At 45.1% G+C, this 27,103-nt stretch overlaps 1 protein-coding gene across 1 annotated transcript in view; it reads right to left on the bottom strand.

The window, feature by feature from the left end:
- PIK3C2B (phosphatidylinositol-4-phosphate 3-kinase catalytic subunit type 2 beta) overlaps positions 1-27,103 on the bottom strand; it is an 858,553-nt gene that overhangs the window by 442,114 nt on the left and 389,336 nt on the right. The window contains exons 10-11 of the mRNA XM_082244643.1: positions 20,296-20,329; positions 7,923-8,118 (exon numbers count right to left, since the gene is read on the bottom strand). Of these exons, the coding sequence (XP_082100769.1) occupies positions 7,923-8,118; positions 20,296-20,329 (230 nt within the window). The remainder of the gene's footprint in view (positions 1-7,922; positions 8,119-20,295; positions 20,330-27,103) is intronic.

Here is a 27,103-nt window from a genome sequence, read left to right as displayed (position 1 = left end):
GCTGAAGTACCACCTTGTCCCTGTGAACCACCAGATAGAGAGAACGACAGGACAGCGCCTCCAGTTCCGACACCCTGCGCGCAGAAGTGATGGCCACCAAGAAGGCCACCTTCTGAGACAAGGTAAGCAGGGGGACCTTCCGAATATTCTCAGCACCAAATTAAGATCCCATGACGGTAGCGGAGGTCGCACCAGAGTTACCAAGTGTCGCACCCCCTGGATGAAACTAAGCACCAGGGAATGGGCGGCCAATGGGCTCTGGAAGAAAATAGTCAAGGCCGAGACCTGACCCTTGATAGTAATCAAGGCCAACTTTTGATCAACTCTCCGTTGAAGGAAAGCCAAGATCCGAACGCAATGTACGACTTGCACGTACGATAAATCTTCCTGGAAGTCACCTTCCTCGCTTTAAGCCAAGTGGGAATCACCGAAGCAGTTAAACCCCTGTCCTTCAGCACCTGGCTTTCAAAAGCCAAGCCGCCAAAGCCAGCGACTGTAAAGCAGGATGGAAGATTGGCCCCTGAGAGAGCAGATTCACCCTGAGAGGAAGTCTCTACAGGGCATCTGTGACAAGTCTGACCAGGCCGGCATACCGGGGGCGACGAGGCCAGTCCGGAGCCAAAAGAATGACCGGAATCCCTTCCTCCTCTATCCTGTGAAGATGTCTCGGCAGCAACTTGAGAGGAGGAAAGGCATATATCAGCCGGTACTGGTCCCAGGGGGGCCACCAGCGCATCTGCGGCGTCTGCCAGAGGGTCCCAGGAGCGAGCCACAAACCTCTGTACCTTCCTGTTGATTCAAGACGCCAACAGATCCACATCTGGAGTGCCCCAGTGAAGGCACAATTGTTGAAACACCTCCGGATGCAGGGACCACTCCCCTGTATCCAAGGCCTGGCGGCTGAGGTTATCTGCCTGCCAATTTTCCACTCCCGGGATGTGGACCGCGGAGAGAGCCTGGAACATGGTGCTCCGCCCAACGTAGAATGTCCGCCACTTTCAGGGCCGCAAGGACACTCTTGGCATTGTCCGATTGAATGCGCACAGGACAACCCTTCAGACGGTCGGTCCAGTGCGTCAGGCAAAGTCGGATCGCTCTCAGCTCCAGGACATTGATCGGCAATCGAGATTCCTCCAGGGACCAGACTCTCCTGATTAAGGATCCCGTCCACCCACCCACCCGGACAGATTCACATCCGTGGTGACAACTGTCTAGTATATAGGGAGAAAGGATTTTCTGAAGCATCGGGGAACGAAGCCACCAGACCAGGGACTCTCTGGTCCTGTGGCTTAACCAAATCTGAGAATCCAGAGAAATCGGGTGTTTGTTCCACTTGAGAAGAATTTCCCTTTGAAGAACCCTCGTGTGGAACTGAGCAAAGGGGACCACCTCGAAGGAGGACACCATCAGTCCCAGTACTCTCATACAGGTCCGAAGGGATGGCTGGTCATTGGACATCAACAAACAAACCACTGACTGGATCGTCTGGAGTTTTTCTGGAGGAAGAAACACCCTGGCAGAGGATGAGTCCAAGGTCAGACCCAGATAGACCAGTCTCATGGAAGGGGTCAGAGACGACTTTTGAAGGTTCACGATCCAACCAAACTCCTCCAGAGTACGCATGGTGACCCCCAAGTTGTCCATCAGCAATGCAGGGGACTCCGCATGGAGAATCAGATCGTCTAGGTAGCCCAGGACCGATATCCCCTGCTGTCGCCAGCCAGGACCGGGGCCAATACCTTTGTGAAGACCCGAGGAGCGGAGGCAAGACCAAAGGGTAACGCCACAAACTGATAGTGATCTTCTCCCACGGCAAAACAGAGAAACCGTTGGTGAGCAGCACAGATTGGAATGTGAAGTTAGGCATCCTTTATGTCTATTGAGGCCAGGAAGTCCCCCTGATGTAGGGAGGCCACCACCGTGCGAATAGTTTCCATCTTGAACTTTTGAGCACGCACAAACACATTCAGTGCCTTTAGGTCCAGGATCGGCTGCACCTTGCCCTCCTTCTTGGGAACCATGAACAGGTTGGAATAAAACCCGTGAAATCGTTCCGCCTGCGGAACAGACACTATCACTCCTTGCTGTAGCAAGTCCTGCACTGCCCCATAGAGCGCTCGCAAGCGATCCGGGGATAGGCGGACATTGGAAGGAAAAAACCTGACCAGAGCAACGTATCGAAACTCGATTTTGTATCCGCACCGCACAACCTCCCTGACCCATTTGTCTGGGATCTGGGCCAGCCACACGTCTGAGAACCGGCAAAGGCGTCCCCCCACCCCAGTCACAGGTGAGGATGCACCATCAGGCCGACGGGGCCTTGTCCGCAGGTCTGGCGGAATCGGACTTCTGTTTCCCAGCCCAAGGAAGCTTGGAAGCACCCGAGGGAGCCTTGAAGGGCTTACTCTTATCGACTGCCCCTGAAGGACGAGAATACTTTCTGTGAGCCGAAAAGGACAGACCCCACCTACAGCGAGAGCCCCTACCCCTGGAAGCCTGCGGAAGAAAGGTACTCTTACCCCCCGTAACCCCTTTAATAATGTCATCCAGGATAGCTTCAAACAGACGGTCCCCCTGAAAGGGGAGTTCCATCAAGGCCTTCTTAGAAGCCTGATCTGTAGATCAACACTTCAGCTAGAGCATACGCCTCATGACCACCGCTGAAAACGACAGACGACCCAAAAGGGAAGCAATGTCCAGTGCACCATCGCAAGCATACTGCAGCGCCTGCACCATCTGGTCCAACAGTTCCCCAAAGTGGGGAGGGACAGGCTGGCCCTCCACGTCACGGCGAAGCAGCTTTGCCCATTCAGTCACCATTTGGGTGACAAGGGCTGAAGCAAAGGCAGGCCGTAGTGCAGTCCCCGCCATAGCGTATATGTTGCGGCCACAGCCTGCGCTTTCCTATCCTCTGGGTCCTTCAAGGACGGGGAATCTTCCACTGGAATCATAGTAGCCTTGTTAAGTCTGGAGACCGGGGGGATCCACCTTAGGTGGCACCGACCACTTCTTCACCAGAGACTCCTCAAAAGGGTAGCGCCTGGTAAACCGCTTAGACACCCCGGGGAGAACGTATCCGCCGCTCCCATTCTTTGGCGAGTAGGCCAGCAAAATAAGTGGGGGAAGGGAAAAGACTTTTCCACCCTCGGAGGCTTATGGGTGCTGAAGGCAACCCCGCGCCCCAGGAGCGACGACAGACGCATCCTCCAATTTTAGGGTTTCGCGCACAGAAACAACCAGTTCGTCCACCCGCCCCTTATCCTGCGCAGCAAAAGAGGCAGAAAGCTCATCCTCACTATCAGAGGAGGCACCTCGCGGGGTACCCGACCTGGCGGGGGTACTCGTGTCTGCGGTGGCTGGGTCAGACTCAGAGTCCGAAACATCAGAGGAGACGAGTGGGGGGGTCATTTCTGCACACCCCAGCCTCTAAAAGGCCACCTTCACCCAGGACACAAAAGATTCCAGGACAGCTGAAATTGCATCAGTGGACAGTTGCGACCCAGAGGGCCCTACGGCCTCCATGAGGGGATCAGGTGGGGACACATGGTCTGAGGGGTCCATGTTGCACTAATAGGACCCGCCAGCAAACTTTGAAAAAAAAAATGAAAGAAAAAAGTTGTTTTTTTTTTGTATGAAAAGGGAACGTCTCCACAGCGCCCCTCCTGAGGTCAGGCCCGTGCTACGGACCCCGCAGAGAGAGATAATAAGCCCCCTTCGACTCACTGTCCTTGGAAAGTAGCAATCTTCAGGAGGTCTGCATGTTTCAGTGGTGGCTCAAAAAGGAAACCCAGAAAAGGAAACCTGAGCCAGAAGCTTCCCGGGGTGAAGAGAGGGGCTCCTCCCCCGAAAAAACGCCTCCAGGCACACTCACGGGTCTTCCCAGCAAAAATCCACCACAAAATGGCCGAAAACCACCCCCCCCCCCAAGATGGCCACCTCCATAACTGCAGACAAAGGCTACAACAAAATGGCGGGCCAGCACGACAATCGGACTACCCACGTAGACCCCCAGCCAGCCCTACCACCTCATCCAGCCCGAGGGCCTGACCAAGGCCCCCCCCCCCCCCGCACCAGCGACCGAGTGCCGCAAACGGCGCACCCCCCGGCCCCCCATGCAGCCTGCACACCAGGCTCCAGCCTCAGGTAGGCCCAGAACCGTGGGGGGGTCACAAAAGGACAGAGGGAAACCCAGGAGTGTGAGGGTCCGACCATCCCAGAGCAAGGGCCCGCGCCCACCCCAAAATCCGCCAGGGAATGGGGGGGTGGGAATGTATATTCACCATACCAAGAACACAGGCGGGCGCCATCACATGACAGGACCCCACGCCACTGGAGTAGGGGGGCTGTCGGCCAAATAGGAACGCTGCGACATAAGCCTAGACCCTGTCGTGTGCATCCTGGCGAGACGTTTAACTCGCGGGGCCAGTCCCCGTCCAGTGGGACTATGTCGCGGCCGACCCAGCACAGAGTTAAGGCCTGCACGCACTCGATGGCCAGACTGGGGTGACCACTGGATATGGGGATCTTGTCTGTCGCCCAGCCCGGCATAATTGCTTGAAGATCTCACAGGAAAAACGTTCCCGGAGAAAAAAAAAAAGACTAGCTGAAAAAAATCTACATAAAAAAGTACTCCCATGCCAGGACCAAAGATCCCAGCAAGGAACTAGGTCCTTACTCCTGACTAGGCAGATTAAAAACTGACATCCTATGCAGGAAGAGAGGGTATACCCCCAGGGACTGCCCATAGGCGTAGCCAGAATTTTTTTCTGCCTAGTGTCCTACTCCTGTAGGGGGAGGTATTACCCTACTGATATGCATCAGAGGACTGCGTCCGTCAATGAACGATAGAGAAAGAGGAAGAGCAAACTCAGCCTCTATATTTTAAAAAACCATGCTACATGCCTGTCCAGCCTATGGACCTCAGGAAAATGGCAGTTCATGCATTCTCAATGGGGAATTTTAGAAAATGGCTGCCCATAAAAACTAATCGGAACATAAAAATCATGATCCACAGCAACATAATGGCCCCCACGGCATGCCATGCGGTCTCCAGGACCTCCAAAAAGGGGCCCAAAACCTTAGGCATCAGAAGGTCCCTGCTCAGGGGCCCACACAGGAAAAGTCACCCCAATCAAATAAGCGCCACATTATTACCACCCCACCAAGGTAAAAACCTGCTAGGGGTAGGGGAATGCCGAGGGGTACACAGGACTAGTCCTCCAAGGTGCCAGGGGAACCCCACGTCTGCCCCTAGACGGCCAGGGGTTTTTGGGGGGACAATTTACTCGCCATACTACGGTACCAGGTGGGCACCATTCCGAAAAAGATCACCTGGCACCTGGGATGGGGATGTTGTCAGCCAAGGGGAAGCTGCAACATATGGCGTTCCAGGTCGTCTAAGCGAGGTGGTCCACTAACAGGCTTGTCCCCATCCATCGGGGCACTGTCGTGGTGAGGCCTAGTTCTGGACTATAACCTGCTCACGATTGCTGGCCAGGCTGGGAGACCTTAAGGATCTAGATCATCCAGTGCAAATGCTCAGCCATTTTGGAGCTGCGTCCATATTTGACAATTTTGAAAGTCTGTAAAAGTTGCTCTCAGACATAACTGGAAACAACTCCCCTATTACACCGGAGATGGCACTTCTGAATATAAGTCTGGAAAAATACCCTAGATCACATAGAATAGTAGTCACTTATACATTGTTTGTAGCCAGAATCACTATTATTGGCCTTTGGAAAAATCCTAATTAACCTGAAGTGAAGCAAGTAGTGCCACGTTAGAGTGCCAATATGAAAAACTATTAGCATATAAAGCCGACAATATCCTCCTTCCACAAAGATTGGAGAATATGGTTAAATTATCCTAAAGCCTCTAAGAGTCTGACAATATAAAGCAGTAATAAGCCTTCGCTTTATGTGGTGGTATATATAAACAGTTTACTTTATGTTATTAAAATTGTAAATGGTTTCATAATGAGTATTGAGTGCACTGTACTGGATTAATTTTAGTCTACTTTTATTTCAGTTAGTTATGTTATACCCTAGGTCTTCAGGCTATCCTGAGTGGTCGACTGGATCTCAACCTGCCACAGTATGTTACCATTAGGGGCGTTGGTTTTGGGTCTTGACTATTCGTTTTTAATTCCTGACAGGGTTTACTTTGTTGTATGATGCCTTTTTTTTCTTGGCTTCTGTATCACTTACCAGTGCAATCATTTATGCCTCAATGTATGCTGTAATCATTGGTCTTCTGTATTTGACATTTTTAATACATGGTTGGAAAAAAAACAAAAACAGGCCTGGATTCTTTCGTAAATGTACGTAACTGGATACTAACATTTATAGGTAAAGTTGATCCAGGGAATATCTGATTGCCTCTTCGGGGATCAGGTAGGATTTTTTTCCCCGGCTAGAGCAAAATGATCATGCTTTGCTGGGTTTTTTTGCCTTCCTCTGGATCAACTGTGGGTAGAGGAGTGTGTATAAAAGATTGAATCATTCCCCCCCCCCCATTTATTGGTTGAACTAGATGGACTTTTTTCAACAAGACTAAGTAACTATGTACACTTAGTTGTAAGGTTATAGGTGGGAGAAGGGTATTCAGGAATCGTCTGAAAGTGGTCAGAGTAGGAGATAGTTGGGCAGATTGGGGTCGGGAGCGCCATAGAATGGGAAAGGCTCAGGAGAAGTCCTTGAGGTGAGCATGGGAAGAGAGGATAAGGGAGCTAGAGAGCAGGAGATCTTGGGAGGATAAAGGAGAATGATTTGATGTTTTGAGATTAGGCTCATGATGTAGCTGGGGGCAGAGTTGTAGATGTCTTTTCAAGTTATTGTTAGTATATTGAATTTGTTGGGTGAGCAGAAGCCAGTGATAAAAAAGTAATTGCAAAAAGGGCCCCCTGTGGCATCCTTTGAACTGCAAGTATTGACAGGGGGACAGTAAGATTCACTTACATTTCATTTCACTGGAACTATTTCCACTAATCTGCTTTATACAGAATATCCACTGGAAATGTACATTATATGAACACTCTTTGTTCTATACTGAACTGTATAGCTGTGAATTACTTGACCTATCGCCAATAAGGTCTTAACTATATCCATATAATGCTGTTATCTTATGGACACTGTGCAATATGCTGCCAGCTCTGATATAACTACAGAGATACATGGATATCTTATAAAAATGTCTCTCTACTTACCATAGGGCTGATATGGGACTAGTGCAATACTGATCTTATCTACTTGACAAACAATTGTATTTTGCATGTACAACTTCATAGATCTATTAGCACATACATCTATTAGCACATTTCTCCATTCGTTACCCTATGGACACTGTGCAATACACCATTGGCTTAGATATCACCACAGAGATATATGGACTTTTTACAAGCTCTACCAGAAATGACCATTATTTACCATCAGACTGATACGGGCTTAGTGAAATATTGATCCAATCTATTTGATGAACAATTGCATTTTTGCACATAAAACTACACAGATCAATTTGCACAATATTCCACTCGCGTCTGGACGCTATCATGTGACAACTTTGTTTTTATATTGTTTTGTCTGTGCCTTACCCCTGTGTCAATTCATGTTATTTGTTAGGCTTGGAAAGTATACTTGATATATTCAGGGGAGGGTAAACACAGACTGTGCCATTCATACTATCTGTATTTACAGTTTTCTGCACTTTATAATAAATATGCACTTCTTTTCACCAATACCAGTTGAACCCACCTTGTAATTAACCTCTTCATTATACCTTTGTTGGGCTTTACCCCCATAGGTATAACACCCTTTGTGTTTTTTTATTTATTCAGGGACAGTACTTTCCAACCTCAAAATTGCCAAATACAACTTTGTCACAAATTTAAACTGATTATAGAAGACAGAAGGCTCTCTTCATCTCACCTGGTTGCCCATGCAATGGGGATGCGATGTGCAGCGTAGACTATAAAGGATAGGGGACAGGTGAGAAGTGAAGAATCCTGAGTCAAACTTTGCTTGTGATCAGAATGCCGCACTGTCTGGAAATCAGCACTGAATGCATTACAATACAACTGAACTAAATCCAAGATGGCTGCTGTAAGGCTCTCGACCACTCTCTCTATAAAATGGATAAAAAGAAATGGTAAAAATTTGCTTAAAATAAGAGCAGTAATAAGTTCAAGCATGTTAATATTTAAAATGCATCTCACACTCTTTTCAAGGGTTACCATAAACTAAAAGTAACAGGTTTATTGTGCTTATGAAATAGTGTGTCTTGTGTCCCTATACCTTTAAGAAAGGGTAAACTCCCTCCAGGCATGCCTTTATCTGTTATTATGTATGTGCTCCAATTTTAGAGACTCAAAATTTAGAGAGTTAAGACTGCAGTAAACTGGGGTGTAATAATGGGGCCTCTGCAGCTTACGCATATATTTGCAAATGTGTGCAAAATGAACCGCTTGTTTTAGGTTGAACTGTTAGACAGGGTTAATACAATCTGTTGCAGGCTGGCTGGTAAGTGAGCTGGGAATTTGTGTTTGTTGTTTTTTAACATCCATCGCCCTTCCATGTGCTCCTTGCTGCAAAGGCCAGTTACAAGGTTGGGGTGGTTGCCATTTGTTTGTACCATGTCCTCAAAGATTGCCACAAGTAAATACGTTTGACTGACATTTACAAAATGAATTGTTCCTTGAATACTACTTCCCTGAATACTAGGTATCAGTCAGTACATATAAAGACACATTTTTTCAAAAATTGGATTTTGTAAGAACTTACCGTAAAATCCTTTTCTCTGAGTCCTTTGACAAGCGCAGCTCTCTATGCTTCTTCACTAATGGGTTATGCGCCATCTACAGGAGTAGACAAGGCAGTGAAAAGTTTTAACTCGACACGCCTATAGGGGCTGTCCCCCACACATAACCCCAGACACACTGTGCTCTCAAATCAGTTTTGTAGCAAGCAGTGAAAGAAGACACAACCAACCCCAAAATAGAGGGGTGGGAACTGAGTCTGTCAAAGGACTCAGAGAAAAGGATTTTACGGTAAGTTCTTACAAAAATACAATTTTCTCTTACGTCCTTTGACAGACGCAACCCTCTATGCTTCTTCACTAATGGGACGTCCCAAAGCAGTGTAGGCATGAGGGGTGGAAAGAACGCAACCAAAAACAGTTAACGCATTTCCAAAGGCTAAAAACGTAGCCAACTAGGCAACAAAAAGCTCAACCAACAGGAGCTTGCCCTAAAACAAAAGTTCACCCCCGAAAGAGAACCAAGTCTCTTCGTCAAACAGCAGCCTGCAAAACCTTGCGGCCAAAGGAAGCATCCGAGGATGCCAACAAATCAAGCTCGTGGAATTTTGTAAAAGTGTGTACAGATGACCAAATCGCCGCTTTACACACCTGAGCCACAGAAGCCTGATGGCGAAAAGCCCAAGAGGCACTCAGCGCTCTAGTAAAATGCGCCCTCACAGGGAAAGGAGGAACCTGACCCTTCAATGAATAGGCCTGAACAATAGTCTGTCTGATCCATTTTGATATGGTCGTAGCAGACGCAGCCAAACCCTTACGAGATCCCTCAGGAAGGACAAACAGAGAATACGATGTCCAAAAGGATTCCGTGGCTGACAGGTAAACCCTGATCGCCTGAACCACATCCAGCGAATGCAAGGCAAATTCCTTGGGATGCTTGGGCTTAGCACAGAGCGAAGGTAAAACAATATCTTCATTAAGGTGGAAAGCCGACACCACCTTAGGGAGAAAAGATTGGTTAGGTCGTAGAACAACCTTATCCTTATGAACGACCAGATAAGACGAACAGCAAGACAGCCCTGCCAACTCAGACACCATGCGAACAGAGGCTATAGCCACCAAAAAGGCAACCTTCTGAGACAACCAAGGCAGAGAGATTTCTCTGATATTTTTAAAGTGAGGCCGTTGAACGGACAAAACCAAATTCAGATCCCACGGACGTAAAGGGGATTTCCTCGGCGGAGCCAGACGACGCACCCCTTGAATAAAGGTGCGAATCAAGGAATTAGTTGCCAAGGGACGTTGGAAGGAAATAGCCAAGGCTGACACCTGACCTTTAATCGTGCCCAAGGCCAAACGTTGCTCCACTCCTTTCTGCAAGAAGGCTAAGACCCTCGCCAAATACATTGCCGCCCACCCAAATTTGTACCTTGCGAGACTATTTGCACGGAAATCTATCACAGTTTCTGAATTTAAAAACTTTTTTGCACCCAATTGTTAACATAGGTATTACAAAAAAGAATGAATTCCAGACATATTGATCCACAGACCCGATTCATCATATGCCCATGTTATCTGCTGCAATGGCCAGGTATAGATTTGAGATAATAATGTGTTCACGCATTTTAATGATAACACACTTTTTCCTCTGGGAAATCCTGAATATGATAGACTCAACAAAATTCAGTCCCTCAAACTACCTCACTAAGAAATTTGCAGATGTGCATACCCACCAACAAAACATCTGTGTAGACAAATCCTTCATACATTTACTGGCAGCCTTGCATTAAAGTAGTATCTCCCCAGCAAGTGTGCCAGATATAGTGTCCACAACTATAACCTTAACATGGGAGGGGTGGACTTCAACGACCAAATGACGAAGCCGTATTTAGTTTCCCACAAAGTCAGACATTGGTACAAAAAGGTGTCTATTTATTTCAACTGGACGAACTAGATCCTTCCTAAAATTTCAGGAAGAGATGACCACAGCCTTTTTGTTTACAGAAGGTACCCCAACCAAAAGGTCACCTTAAAAAAGATTTGGGAAATAAATTGGCTACACACCTACACTGGTTCAATAGATTTATTGAAACATTTATAAAACTGCCACCAAGACAAGGACACAGACCACGGAAAGGTTGATGCGTTTCACACCGACAATGTGCTTCTTCAAAACCTAGGGAAATTCCTAAAGATCTCTCTCTGCCTCTCTGAGAGAACAGCCGTCTCCCATGTTTACATAGGCAGACGGCCGTTCTGTCCTTCTCCTGCACGATCGCGGGTGGCCAGCGGCCATTGCGGCTGCTGGACCCACTGGTTGCCTCCCACTGTGGTCAGACACGGCGCGTTCCCAAGAACCCTTGCACACCCCTGATTTTGTGCAGCCGGGCCGCCCTGGCGCAACATATATGCGGTGGGCAATCCAGAAGAGGGTAATAAAACCATATTTGGAGCAATGACAGCAACCTGCAATTGCATAATTTCAACAGCCTGACCATTTAGAAGTCAGATGCCAGCATTTTCCGAATGCCGGCCTTCAGCCACTTTGACCAGCAGTCACAGGATGAGGTCACTTTCATACATGCACAGGAGTGCAGTCATCCTGGCACACAGGAAGTGTGCTGGAATGCAAACTTAGCTGTCAATGCACAGTTCAGTGTAAATTTTGAAGAATGTGAACAGGCAGTTAAGTGTATTTTATTGCAGGATAGATACTGCACCCTACCTGTTTGCAATTTTATTTTTTTAATCTTAGTTTAACTTTAAAGGATTTTTGAGACTCCTAATCGGACAGAGCCTATGCAGTGGAATGCTTAGAAAACAGGAAGACACAGGCAGATCAGATAGATTCAGCAGGGGAAGGTACACTTATGGCACAGAAATGACTGAGCCAGTCACATCAGTCTCTGCACCAGAGAGATTGCTTGTGCTGTAGCTCTATCTCTCCAGACGCTAAGGGGCCAGGTGTGCTACATGGCCCCAGTGAGGATGGGAGATTTTGGGGATGACCCAGGCGATGATCCCCTGTAGGATCCAAGTTGCAATCTCAAACTTCATCTGAAGACCTTGGCTAAGGTCCTAAAAAGGGGGTATCTACCCCTGCATTTATAGAACAGGTTACTGGCTGTTTAGTCTTATTGCAAAGGAGGAAAAGCTAGTAAGCCTGAAAGCGGACTAAAAAAAGAAGATGGCTGTGCATGATCAAGCATGGAGCAGCAATCGAGTCTGAAACCAGAGCTTAAAGTTTTGGAGAACACCATAAAGAAGCAGTAGAACCTGGTCAAAGTATTGCAAGAAGAAAAGGAGGAGCATTCAAGGAAAACTTTCAGAATGAGGAGAGGTTCCATAAAATGAGTGAAGACACCAATCGCTGAAAAGTTTTAGCATCGGAAGTGGCAGTATGGGTGGAGAGAGTGAGGATGGGGTCCTGGATGCTGCCCCTGGTATCCCATCCACTTCAGGATCTGTTTCACCAGAGGAAATGGTGGCCTTTGCCTCCCTTCATCCCCAGCAAGCTGGAGGAACATAACAGGAGGTAGAGGAAACAGGCAGAGGGCTACTCAGTTTTATTAATGGAAGTCTCCCTGAATTGGAAGAACTTTTTGGCGGATTCTGCTAATGAGGATGATGGCGAGGACTCTGTACCTGGCCCTGAAAAGGAAAAACTTATTGAGAAGCCACACATTATTAAAATGGTCAGTATTAAGAGCAATGAGCAGAGTTTTGGAGGGAAAAGCTCCCGGGTCTGCACAGAGCTCTGCAGAAAAGATGGCTGCTGTGACTGCAGAACTGGACTCTGATATGAAGAATATGTCTGACTCTGGACTTTGCTCATTCTAAGAAATCTGTGACTCTGGACTCTGCTGGGGGGGGGGGGGGGGAGGAGGTAAAGGTGGGATCTACCATGTAAGCTGAACAATCACCCCTGGAAGCTGCAGGTACAGCAGAAAATGGTGGGAAGGAAAATGGCAGCTGCACTTTAAAAGGTGTTTCTGAAACCCATGGAAGAGTGAGGAGTGAGAGATTTTTGGGGTAGGAGGAGGTGATGACAGGAGCATCTGGTGTGAGTGGGTCGGCGTGGAGCAGTAGTGCCACGAATGTGAAAAAGAGTGAAAGATGAAGCTGCATCTAATGCTAGAAAGGAGAATGCATGTGTGTTGGGGAATGGAGTGACAGCTGCTGCCTCTGATGGTAATTTGCAGAGCAGGGGTCTGGAGCTTTAAATCTGCTAATAAAACCTATGCTGGGGCTCTGGCTGGGATGAGCGTGTCACATTGGGCAGGCAGCTCAGGGGGAAGGTCTGCTACAGGTTTTCCATCTGCCCCCCTGTCTTTCTGGCAGCTCCCCCTATCAGGAGGCCGGTTGTGGAAAAGATATTGGCGATAGGTTTTAAGGCGGATGACATCTTTGCTTTATTCAGTCCAGTAGGCTTCTAGGAGTATGATCTGTCCTTGGTTTTCCCCAAGTTGTTCAAAATTTTCTGGACATTGGCATGTGTATAGAGGTCTGCCAGAGTGGAAGTGACTGGTCCCAAAACTTGTCTCGTGCCAACCTCTTGTTAGGAATGTCACCATCCTAGTAAGGAATGAATCAATCCCTTTTGCTGAGGGTCTGTCTGACTAAGGAGATTTGGGGAGCTTCTAACACCACTGAAGATGATTGTGGATGACAGGAGCATATGGACAGGAAAGTGGCCGGTGCAGATGAGGCTGCATGCGTGTGGGAACCTGGTCCAGCATCTCTTCTCCCCAGCCTTCATTGGGAAGGATAGAATTATTGTGTTCTACCCTGGACAGACCAAACTCTGTAATAAGTGCAGTTCTCAGGGCCATTTCGCCTCCTCATGTCCAAAGATGAAGGGTTCTCTGTGTCAGGGCCTGGGGCATCTGGCTAAGGATTGCAATATGATCAGATGTAATCTTTGTGAGGAGGTTGTGCATGCGTACTGCCAGTGCCTTGAGCATGCAGTGATGGGCGAATAGTTGCACGGACCCCCGCTCCTCGCTGTCTGAGGACTGGAGGGCGCAAGGCACCAAGGGATGGAGTGAATTATGGTAGACGGTGCTGGGGTGAGTGGAGTTGGAGTTGATGTTTTGGCTGATGGTGGAATGGAAGGGGAGGGGGCTTTGCAGTCAGGATTTTCTTATGATGATATGGGGTGGCTGGAGACAAAAAAGGTCTGGGAAGAAGAAGAGGAGGAGGACAGATGTGCCTATACCTAAACCCCAGACGGTGGAGTTGTCCAAAAAGTTTGAAGTGTTTTCTGAGGTGGAGGATGAGGGTTCTTCTGGAAAGGAGTCTGTGATTTACACAGAGATGGAATCACAAAGGACACTGAATCGTGCAGTGTCTCACAATAGGGAGGGGGGTAAGCGGGCTAAGAAACGTGTACCTCAATCATCCTGATGGTGGTTCCCACTCCTTTGAAGGTGGCAACCATCAATGTCGCCAGCATAAAATCAGTAAGTGCTCAATACATGGCCTAAATTTTGATAAGCATGTTTGATGCTGATGTTTTCTATTTGCAAGAGACCAGGTTGACTAGTTTGGCTGATATTCATCTGGTGAAGGAATGGAGGCGCGGCCCCTACCTCTATTGTCTTGTGGGCGAGCATTACACTGGAGTTGTGGTATTTTCTTTTCCAGCATGGTACCTGTTTGGCAGATTATTGAGGTAGAAATGGGGGGATGCATGGTCTTAGACATCTCCATGGGGGAGACCTGTGCTTGATCAACATCTATGGGCCCCAGACAAAGTGGGGCGGGAAATGCCTCTTCATGAAGATCAAGTCTTTTCTTTTTACAGACCAGAAAGTTGTCTTAGGTGGGGATTTTAACATTGTCGCTAGGACTAAAGACATGAAAGGTACTGGAGCCAGGCTGGCCTGTGACAGGCAAGTCTGGCTGATGTGCACATTCATTGCTGCCCAGACAACACGGGATTCACTTTTCAGCAAAGTGATAGGATAGAATAGTTAAAAAAAAAAAAAACTGTCAGGCAGTGGAGTTTTCTGATCACTGTATTCTGTCTGTGACTGAATAGCCCTGATACATCACTTAGGGGGAGGGGTACCTGGAAATTGAATTTGGCGCTCCTGGACAATGAGTCAATCCATTGAGGATTAGAATAATAGAGATCCAGGAATAATACCATCCCTAGAGTGAAGCATTGTGGTGGAAGCACCATGCTATGTGGATTTTTTTCAGCGGCAGAACTGTGAGACTAGTCAGGATCAAGGGATAGATGAATGCAGCAATGTACAGAGACACCCTTGATGAAAACCTGCTCCAGAGTGCTCTGGACCTCGGACTGGGGCGAAGGTTCATCTTCCAACAAGAAAATGACACTAAGCACACAGCCAAGATAACAAAGGAGTGGCTATGGGGGCAACTCTGTGTATGTCCTCGAGTGGCCCAGCCAGAGCCCAGACTTGAACCTTATTAAACATTTCTGGAGAGATCTGAAAATGGCTGTGCACTGATGCTCCCCATCCAATCTGATGAAAAATACATGTGCCATACTTGTAGCATTATACTTGAAAAGACTTGAGGCTGTAATTGGTGCCAATGTGCTTCAACAAAGTATAGAGCAAAGGGTGGGAATACTTAGTGAGGGAAAAAAGTATTTGATTCCCTGCTGATTTTATACATTTGCCCACTGATCAGTCTATATTTTAATGATAGGTTTATTTTAACAGTGAGAAAGAATAACAAAAAATATCCAAATATCCAGAAAAACACATTTAAAAGAAGTTATAAATTGATTTGCATCTTAAGTACATTTTAATAAGTGAATTAAGTATTTGATAACCTATCAATCAGCAAGACTTCTGGCTCACAGTTGTCTTCTATACAGGTAACAAGCTAAGATTAGGAGCACTCTCTTAGGGTACGTTCACACTAAACACGGGTTTGAAATTGTGCTGAATTAGCACAATTTCAAACCCGCATTTCAGCACAAGTTCAGGTGCGATTTGAATGACATTTTTACGAATTCATGCACAGATGTCTATTGAAGTCATCCCTGAAGTCGCGAAAAGTAGTGCAGGAACTACTTTTGGAAATCGGTACGGCGCTGCAAAGTCAGCATCACACCAATTGGGACAGTGTTGGTGTCGGAAATAGGCTGCAATTTGACATGTCAAATTGAGCCAATGTGAAAGGGGGCTCAAAGGGAGTGCTCTTAATTTCAGCTTGTTACCTGTATAAAAGACACCTGTCCACAGAAGAAATCAGATACCGATCTCTCCCCCATGCCTATGACCTACGACCTGTCCAAACGATGTCAGGAACAAGATGGGCTACAAGACCACTGTCAAGCAGCTTGGTGAGAGGGTGAACACAGTTGGTGTGATTATTCCCAAATGGAAGAAACACAAAATAACTCTCAATTTCCCTTGGTCTGGGGCTCCATGCAAGATCTCACCTCGTGGAGTTTCAATGATCATGAGAACGTTGAAAAATCAAGCCAGAACTACATGGGAAAATCTTGTCAATGATCCAAAGGTAGCTGGGACCATAGTCACCAAAAAAACAATTGTTAACACACTACGCCATGAAGAACTGAAATCCTGCAGAGCCAGCAAGGTCCCTCTGCTCAAGAAAGAACATGTGCAGGCCCATCTGAAGTCTGCTAATGAACATCTTAATGACTCAGAGGAGAAATGGGTGAAAGTGTTGTGGGCAGATGAGACCAAAATGAAGCTCTTTGGTATCAACACAACTCGCAATGATTGGAAGAGGAGGAATGCTGCATATGACCCAAAGACCACCATCCCCACCGTCAAACATGGAGGTGGAAACCTTATGCTTCAGGGGTGTTTTTTTCTGTTAAGGGGACAGGACAACTTCACTGCATCAAAAGGGACGATGGACAGGGCCAAGTACCATCAAATCTTGGGTGAGAACCTCCTTTCCTCAACCAGGGCATTGAAAATGGGTAGTGGATGGGAATTCCAGCATGACAATGACCCAAAATACACGGCCAAGGCAACAAAGAAGTGGCTCAAGAAGAAGCAAAATAAGGTACCGGAGTGGCCTAGCCAGTCTCCAGACCCTAATCCCATAGAAATAGAGGGAGCTGAAGGTTCGAGTTACCAAACGTCAGCTTCAAAACCTTAATGACTTGGAGAGGATCTGCAAAGATAGGTGGGACAAAATCCCTCCTGAGATGTGTGACCTCTGTGATTGCCAAGAAGGGTTTTGCCACCAAGTACATGTTTTGTGAAGGAGTCAAATACTTATTTCACTCATTAAAATGCAAATCAATTGATAACTTTTTTGAAATGCGTTTTTCTAGATTTTTTTGTTGTTATTCTGTCTCTCACTGTTAAAATAAACCTACCATTAAAATTATAAATCCAAATCTTTCGTATTAGATCTAGGTTTAGACCCTACAACCAGACAGGATATGCAAAATACTTATCGATATAGATGGAAGGATGAGGGGATCCCTTATCCGGGGACTATACCCACTAGCTCCCCTACACTTCTAGTTTCAGCTAACTATCTCCCATGGATAGACAAACTAAAGAACATTTTGACGCAGCTCACACAACATGAATTATCCTGGTCAGGTTGTCTAGCGGCATTTAAAATTCAAGTACTACCTCAACTTCTCTACACTTTCTGGAAAATGCCTATAGCAGTCCCCCACTCTCTTTAAAACCATGCAATCTATTATCAATGGCTGGCGGAATTGGGGTGCCAGATTTAAGAGACTACTATATAGCTGCAAACCTGACACAAAGCAAGTGTTGGTTTACACCCATACTTCCACCACGGTGGTGTAAAATAGAATGAACACCGATAACTCAGGGAGACCCAGAGGCTTTCTTACATGTGTGTTATCACATGCCGTGCATCTCGGAAACCCTTCCATCTACCATACAATCCACTGTAGCCTTATGGAAAATTTACACTTCCCCATATAGGAACACCCCTACAGCTCCTGAAATTCCAGTTCCTCTCAAGACATTAACCTACCTGATACCAGACCTCTCATTGACCTTGTGGTCATCCAGAGGTATTACCTGGATATCCGACGAGTACATTAACCACTTGCTACTCGCCCACCGTCAAATGACGGTGGAGCAGTGTAGCTATTGTTCTGGGAAGCCGTCATAACGGCGCACCAGAACAGCCTCTCGCGCGCCCCCGGCGATCGTGACCGCGCCGCGTTGCTAGGAAGTGCCATTATTCGGCTCTCCTCGCCTCACACTGTCAAGCCGATCAGTGGCTCCTCCTCATAGGGAAGACAAATACAACTAATGAGGACACTGATCACACAATGTAAATAAAGTGTCAATTACTGCATACCATCAGTGCCCACAATGCCCGCCATCAGTGCCCACAATCAGTGCCCATAGTACTACCAGTCAGTGCCCATCAATGCCTGCTCATCTAGGCACTGATGGGCACTGACTGGCAGCACTATGGGCACTGATTGTGGGCACTGATGGTGCTGCCCATCAGTGTCACCCATCAGTGCTCATCAGTTGCACCCATCAGTGCTCATAAGTGCTGTCCATCAGTGTCGCCTGTCAGTGCCCCCTCTCAGTGCCCATCAGTGCCACCTCTCAGTGCCCATCAGTGCCACCTATCAGTGCTCATCAGTGCCACCTATCAATGCTCATCAGTGCCGCCTATCAGTGCCCATCATTGCGGCATATTAGTGCCACCTCATCAGTGCCATCTCATCAGTGCCCATCAGTGCAGCCTATCAGTGCTGCCTCATAAGCGCACATCAGTGAATGAGAAAAACATTTTTTTTTTCTCAAAATGTTCTGTCTTTTTTTTTGTAAGAAATAAAAAACCCAGAGGTGATTAAATACCACCAAAAGAAAGCTCTATTTGTGTGAAAAAAATGATAAAAATTTCATATGGATACAGTGTAGCATGACAGCGCAATTGTCATTCAAAGTGTGACAGCGCTGAAAGCTGAAAATTGGCCTGGGCAGGAAGGGGGTGAAAGTGCACTGTAGGCAAGTGGTTAATAATAACCTTTAAACATTTTCAGACTTGTGCTCAGAATACAGTATACCACACTCTCAGCACTACAACTACCTACGCATAGTATCCTTCTTAGACAAAACGCCTGATATCAAATGCAGTATCCCCCTAAAAGCAGCTCAATTCCCTAAAATCTAAGTCCAACTCTAAAGGGGGAATTTCCCTGTTTTATATAGGATAAAGTGGAATTTAACAAAACCCCTCAAATACTGGCATGGGAGAGAGACCTGGACACATCTTTCACCCCACAGCAATGGCAAAAAGCACTGAGTACACCTTTCGCGACAACTCAACGTGTGGGTTTGTGGGAATTAGCGCACAAAATAATATTGCGCTGGTATCTCACACCATACCGTATATCTCTAAATTCCATGCTAGCAACTCCCCTTATTGCTGGAGATTGTGCGGACAAACTGGTAGTCTATATCATATATTTTGGTCATGTAGTAAACTCACCAGGCTCTGGCCGGGGGTCTTTCACATGCTAACGCAAATTATGGGCCTTCCCATTCACCCCTCACCGAGCCTGGCGATAATAAATATTGGCCTGGAGGACATCCCCCTACCTCTAGAAAAACCGTCACTCATATACTCCTAGCCACTAGACTATCTATTGCCAGAATGTGGAAAATGGAGTCTGTACCTACACTGAAGGAGATCATAAACACGACCCAACTTCATTGTAACTATGAAATTCGTTTCGCACAAACACAAGGTAGGCTTGACTACACTGAAAACTTGTGGACCCCTTGGTCTGACTGGTACTCCAAACACAAGCCAGGTTCTTAAGGTCTACATTTCTAGGCCCACTGGCATGATTGGTTATATCGCAATAACTCTCTTACAGAACTTTTGGTTTTACCGCTAGTCTGTATTATCTTGTTATGCACAATCTAACTAACACATTATCAACACCAAATCTATACAGGCGTTGCACCCTCCCCCCCCCCCCCCCCAAGAGGCAGTTTTGACCCCATTGGGGGTTCCGGGGATGGGGGTCGGCGCTTCGAATTTCTATGCAAATGTGTTCTCATATCTCCGGTTGGGATACCAGTATCTGTCACTACGTTTCTCGTTATTATCTTTTGTAATGACTCAATATTGATGACTGTTTTGTTGCGGTTTCAGGTCTGTAAAAATCTTTTTTGTTATGGAAAACCCTAATAAAAGCTATTGAAACCAAAAATTTTAGACTGATCACTTCTTTGTCAGTGGGCAAACGTAAAAAATCAGCAGGGGGTCAAATACTTTTTTTCCCTCACTGTATGTGCATGTGACTTTTTTTTTTTTTTTAGAATTTGTAAAGATTTTAAACAAACTTCTTTCACGTTGTCATTATGGGGTATTGTGTGTAGCATTTGGAGGAAAATAATGAATTGAATCTATTTTTGGAACAAGGCTGTAACATAACAAAATGTGGAAAAAGTGAAGCGCTGTGAATACTTTCCGAATGCACTGTGATGTTTAGAACAGCAGCAATAATCAAGAACGAAATACACATACAATATACACACAAAAATAAACATGTAAAAATACCTCTATTCTCTGTTTTGGTCAGTAAATTGAAATCCTAAAAACAGAAAAACAAACAGACACATACTAGTTAGAAACAAAAACATTTAAATATAGAATTCAAGTTAAAATATTCGTCTACAAAAAAAGTGACATTAATTATCTGTAGTGTGTGGAGCCTTGGATACTCCAGCAAGATTTAACTGACTTGGTTTTCATTTTTTTTGTACACCTGGTAATTTAGATGTGCAGTAGTATTGCAGTATGCAGTAGTATGCAGAGTATGAAAGCAGCAGTATGTGTAAGAGATGAGTGAGGACAGTGCAACAGTTGGCAATACATGCAGGAGAGGAATGCCTAACAATGCAAGGGAGAGGAGTGACAAAAGTATTAAATTGGCAGTACTGTATATGCAGGAGACAAGTGTATTGAACATGGCAAGTACAGTCAGGTTCATAAATATTGGGACATTGACACAATTCTTATCTTTTTGGCTCTATACACCACCACAATAGATTTGAAATGAAACAAACAAGATGTGCTTTAACTGCAGACTTTCAGCTTTGAGGGTATTTACATCCAAATCCGGTGAACGGTGTAGGAATTACAACAGTTTGTATATGTGCCTCCCACTTTTTAAGGGACCAAAAGTAATGGGACAGATTAACAATCATAAATCAAACTTTCACTTTTTAATACTTGGTTGCAGTCAATTACAGCCTGAAGTCTGGAACGCATAGACATCACCAGACGCTGGGTTTCATCCCTGGTGATGCTCTGTCAGGCCTCTACTCCAACTGTCTTCAGTTCCTGCTTGTTCTTGGGGCATTTCCCCTTCAGTTTTGTCTTCAGCAAGTTAAATGGATGCTCAAATCGGATTCAGGTCAGGTGACTGACTTGGCCATTGTATAACATTTCACTTCTTTCCCTTAAAAAACTCTTTGGTTGCTTTCACAGTATGCTTCGAGTCATTGTCCATCTGCACTGTGAAGCACGGTCCAATGAGTTCTTTAGCATTTGGCTGAATATGAGCAGATGATATTGCCCGAAACACTTCAGAATTCATCCTGCTGCTTTTGTCAGCAGTCACATCATCAATAAATACAAGAGAACCAGTTCCATTGGCAGCCATACATAGTTACATAGTAGTTTAGGTTGAATAAAGACAATAGTCCATCCAGTTCAACCTGTGTAGGTGTGTATGTATCTATGGTCTGTAGAGGGCGCAGCCCCCATAATCTGTGGGCAAAAAAAAAAAATAAATGCAATTTTCAGCCCACTAGGGGCGCCGGACCTGATTAAATTTACTGGCCGCCTTGCTATGAAACAGTACCTCCCCAGTAAGCGTGCCAAGGGGTCAAGCTGTATAAACTGTGTGACAGGGCCACAGGATATACAGTTAGTTTCCTGGTCTATGAGGGAAAAGATAGCTGTGTGGAGCCCCCCAACTGCCAAGACTACATAGGAAGCAGTGGCAAGATAGTTTGGGACTTGGTGTCACCCATATCCGGAAAGGGGTACCATTTGTGCGTGGACAACTTCTACACAAGCGTGCCACTATTTAGTCATCTTTCTGAATTACAAATTGGCGCATGTGGCACAGTGCGACCTAATCGCCGGGGCTTCCCCCAACGGCTTGTAAATTCCGGTCTTAGTCGGGGGGAGAGAGCCTGCTTGAAAACAGACAAATTGCTTGCAGTGAAGTGGAGGAATACACGGGATGTTTATGTTCTGTCCTCCCTTCACGCAGACACGATGATCCAAATTGCTACGGCAACTAGCGTTATGGAGAAACCCCTCTGTGTCCACGAATATAACCTTAATATGGGAGGGGTGGACCTTAACGACCAGCTTTTGGCGCCGTATTTAGTTGCCCGTAAAGGACCTTACCTATGAAGAGCGGCTGCAATCGCTCGATTTATTTTCCCTGGAGAAAAGACGTCTGAGAGGGGACATGATAGCAATTTATAAATATCTTAATGGGGATCTCAGCTTAGAAGAAAAGCTGTTCATTCGAAGGAATTACATGAGGACTCGAGGACATACAATGCGATTAGAGGAGAAGCGTTTTAACCTCAGGCAACGTGGGGGGTTCTTTACTGTTAGGGCTACAAGATTGTGGAATTGTCTACCACAAGAGGTGGTTTCTGCGGGTAGTATGGTGACTTTCAAAAGACTCTTAGACTTACATCTCAAGGATCAGGAGATTGAGGGCTATGTTAGATGATTACAGTCACACACACCTACACAGGTTGAACTGGATGGACTATTGTCTTTATTCAACCTCGCCTACTATGTAACTATGTAACTATGTAAAGCTGGTACAAAAAAGTGTCTGTTTATTTATTCCAATTGGCTATGCTGAACGCCTTTGTCCTATACAGGGCGTCAGTACGAACTGGATCCTTCCGGGAATTCCAGGAAGCGATCATCCTTGCCTACCTGTATCCAGGAGGCATGCCTGCCCAACTTCCCATTCCAGATGTAGTTAGCCGGCTGCATGAGAGACATTTTCCACATGTTCTCCCGAGTACCTCTACCCAAAGAAGATGTCGTGTCTGTAGCAGGCGCGGATGTAGGCGTGACACCCGCTATTATTGTCCCAGATGTCCTGACCAACCTGGTCTCTGCATCGGGGAATGTTTCGAGCGCTACCATACACTATAGTGGAGTTTTAGTGTAGGGTACAGCATGACACAGTGTAGGGCACACAAACACAGGGTCTCAAAAGATGTTCGATGGCTATCGACGTTTTGAGAGACCCAAGCTGGAAAATCGCAGTACGCAGAAAAAACCGTTACAAAAAAATTTTTAAAAATCCAAAAACAGTTGTCGTGTCAGTCATTTTATATGTTCTTCTACTCTTCCTACTGTACTTTTACTGTACTTTGTTTGTTTTTCATTCTTTTGTTATTCCTGTTTCTCTTGCAGGCACTCGTCGGCTGCCACATTGATTTTATATATTCTGACACAAATAGTGTTTGCGCACAGCATATATGGATACCTTTGCTGGCAGCAGCTGTGGTGATAAGCTGATTTCAGCACTGCAGTTAAAATACCTTTTAGGTATACGTGGAATATTGTCATGTATACCCATCATTAAATTCAGTGGGTGGTTGTTTGGGCGGTTAACGATGAGTAATACTACACAATATACCTGTGCTGATTTCTGTTAGGTTCTCTTTTTTTTCGTTCAGTCCACAGGCTGCATGAAAAAAAAAAAAAAAAAAAAAAAACCTACACTATATGCCAAACAAGGACCAGAAATGTACTGGTACGTTGCTGGACTTTGAGTGGTTATACTAGGATGATGCCTGCAGATTTAGGCATCATCTTGGTATCGTTTTTCACAGCCAGCAGTCGGCTTACATGTAAAAGCAATCCTAGCAGATAATTGGCCGCTAGACTGCTTTTACAAGCAGTGGGAGGGGACACCCCCACCACCGCCGCCTTCCGTGGTTTTTCTCGGGCTCTCCTGTCCCACCGGTTAACCCAAGAGGGCAGCCGGTGGTTCAATTATCTAACCATAGAGCTAATTGGAGATGATAATGTCTCCAATCATCTCTATGGCCTAAGATACCGGAAGCTAGGAGCATTTCATTACTTCTGTTTAGCCAGAAATAAACAGTGCCACTGGGAAATTGGGAAATAATTTTATCACACTAATTTTTTTTTTTTTTTTTTAAACTGCGTTTTATTAAATGTATCACATGAACAGTACAATAATACTGCAAAACAGTGGAAATACAGAGAGTCATGGAATAGTACTGGTCATCAATGAAATATCACAATGGTTCAATATAGGTAAAGGATATCCCATAGATACGTAGATACAGAGATTTACAAACTTGTCAGAATAAAAGCAGATATCCTCATTTATAACACATGCAATATATGCTCGTTATACACAGAAAAAAAAAAAAAAAAAAAGAACACACTAATTTTGATGTGGTCAGATGCGTTAAGGTCAGAGGAGAGATCTAGAGTCTAAAAGACCCCAATTTAAAAAAAAAAAAAGAGTATCTGTCACTACAGATTGCTATCATAGAGGATATTTAAATTCACTGTGATAACAATAAAAATGATTAAAAAAAAAATTTAAGGAAACATGTCAAAATAACATAAAAAAGCAAAAAAAAAAAAAAATCAAGCACCCCCCTTCCCCCCCGTGCTTGCGAGCAATGGCGCACGCAGGCGTTGGTCTAGTGTCATATGTAAACCGCAATTGCAGCATGCATGTGAGGTATCGCCACGAACGCCAGGTCGAATGCAGTAATTCTTGCAGTATACCTCCTCTGTAAGTCTAAAGTGGTATCTGTACAGACTTTTAAATGCTTTTAAAAATGTACATAGTTTGTTGCCGATGCACAGGCGTGCGCAATTTTTAAAGCATGTCATGTTTGGGATCTATATACTCGGCATAAGATCATCTTTTACACTTTACCAAACAATTTGGAATTATATAGTGTATTTGTGCAATAAATTAAAAAAAATGCATTTTTTCGCAAAAATTGCATTTGGAAAATCCGTGCCCAAATACCGTGTGACAAAAAAATTTGCAACATCCACCATTTTGTTCTATAGGGCCTCTGCTTTAAAGAAATATATAATGTTTGGGGGTTCAAAGTAATTTTCTAGTAAAAAAAATATATTTTTTCATGTAAACAAAAAGTCACAGAAAAGGCTTGGTTTTAAAGTGGTTAGAAGAGTGGGTGATGTGTGGCTAAGATTGAGCATAAAATGCCGGGACAGTTCAAACAAGCCTCAAATGACCCCTTTTCGAAAAGTAGACACCCAAAGCTATTTGCGGAGAGGCATATTGAATCCATGGAGTATTTTATATTTTGACCTAAGTTTCGGAAAGATGACAATTTGGTTTTTTTTTTTTGTTTTTTTTTTTACAGAAAGTTTTCAACAAATGATATATTGCTCACACTTGCCATGGGTATATGTGAAATTGCACCCCCAAAATACATTCTGTTGCTTCTCCTGTCTCCTGAGTACAGGGATACCACATGTGTGAGACTTTTTGGGAGCCTAACTCTGTACGGGACCCCGAAAACCAATCCCCATCTTCAAGTTTTCTAATGGCGTAAATTGCTTATTTTACCTCTGCACTACCTCCTGTCACAGTTTCAGAGGCCCTAAAATTTCAAGATAGCACAACCCCCCCCCCCCCCCACACATGACCCCATTTTGCAAAGTAGACACTCCAAGCTATTAGCTGAGAGGCATGATGAGTCCATGGAATAGTTTATATTTTGCCACAAGTTTCGGGAAAATTATTATAATTTTTTTTTTTTTTTTTTACACAAAGTTGTCAGTAAATGATATAATGCTAACACATGCCATGGGTATATGTGAAATTACACCACAAAATAAGTTCTGCTGCTTCTCCTGAGTACAGGGATACCCCATGTGTGAGACTTTTTGGCAGTCTAGCTGCGTACAAGACCCGGAAAACCAATCCGCACCTTCTGGCTTTCTAAGGGCGTAAATTGTTGATCTCACTCCTTACTACCTATCACACTTTTGAAGACCATGAAATGCCAAGATGGCACAAAACCCCCCCAAATGACCCCATTTTGCAAAGAAAACTCTCCAATCTATTTGCTGAGAGGCATGGTGAGTATTTTGCAGCTCTCATTTTTTTTGTAAAATGAAGAAAAAACAGGAAAATGCATTTTTGTCCCTCTTTTTTCAATTTCCAAAACTTTGTGACAAAAAGTGAGATCTGCAAAACACTCAACATGCCTCTCTGCACATAGCTTAGGGTGTCTACTTTCCAAAAAGGGGTCATTTGGGGGGGGGGTTGTGCTGTCTTGGCATTTCATGGCCTCCGAAACTGTGATAGGTAGTCAGGAGTGAAATCAATTTACGTCCTTGGAAAGCCTGAAAGTGGGGATTGGTTTTCGGGATCCTGTACTCTCACACATGGGGTATCCCTGTACTCAGGAGAAGCAGCAGAATGTATTTTGGGGTGTCATTTCACATATACCCATGGCATGTGTGAGCAATATATCATTTAGTGACAACTTTGTGTAAAATATATATATATATATTTCGCGGAACTTGTGGCAAAATATAAAATATTTTATGGACTCAAAATGCCTCTCAGCAAATAGCTTGGGGTGTCTACTTTCCAAAATGGGGTCATTTGGTGGGGTTCTGTGCTATCTTGAAATTTCAGGGCCTCCGAAACTGTGATGGGTAGTGAGGAGTAAAATCAAAAATTTACGCCATTAGAAAACCTGAAGATGTTGATTGATTTTCGGGGTCCCGTACACAGCTAGGCTCCCAAAAAGTCTCACACATGGGGTATCCCCATACTCAGGAAAAGCGGCAGAATGTATTTTGGGGTGTCATTCCACCTATACCCATGTCGTGTGAGAAATGTATCTTTTAGTGACAACTTTGTGTTAAAAAAATAAATAAAAAAAATAAATTGCAATTTTCCCAAAACTTGTGGCAAAATATAAAATATTCCATGGACTCACCATGCCTCTCAGCAAACAGCTTAAGGTGTCTACTTTCCAAAATGGGGTCATTTGGGGGGGGGGTTTGTGGTATCTTGACATTTCAGGGCATCCTAAACCGTTATAGGTAGTGAGAAAATGCAATGAAAAATGTACGCCCTTTGAAATTCTGATGGTGGGGATTGGTTTTCAGGCTCCTGTACACAGCTAGGCTCCCAAAAAGTCTCACATATGTGGTATCCCTGTACTCAGGAGAAGCAGCAGAATATATTTTGGGGTATAATTACACATATACACATGGCATGTGTGAGCAATATATCATTTCAATGACAACTTTGTGTAAACGAAAAAACATT

The sequence above is a fragment of the Pelophylax lessonae genome (assembly GCF_965119305.1).
Source record: "Pelophylax lessonae genome assembly, chromosome: 2".
NCBI lineage: Eukaryota > Metazoa > Chordata > Amphibia > Anura > Ranidae > Pelophylax > Pelophylax lessonae.
Note: the sequence above shows the minus strand (reverse complement) of the source record. Positions and strands in the feature narration are given on the sequence as shown.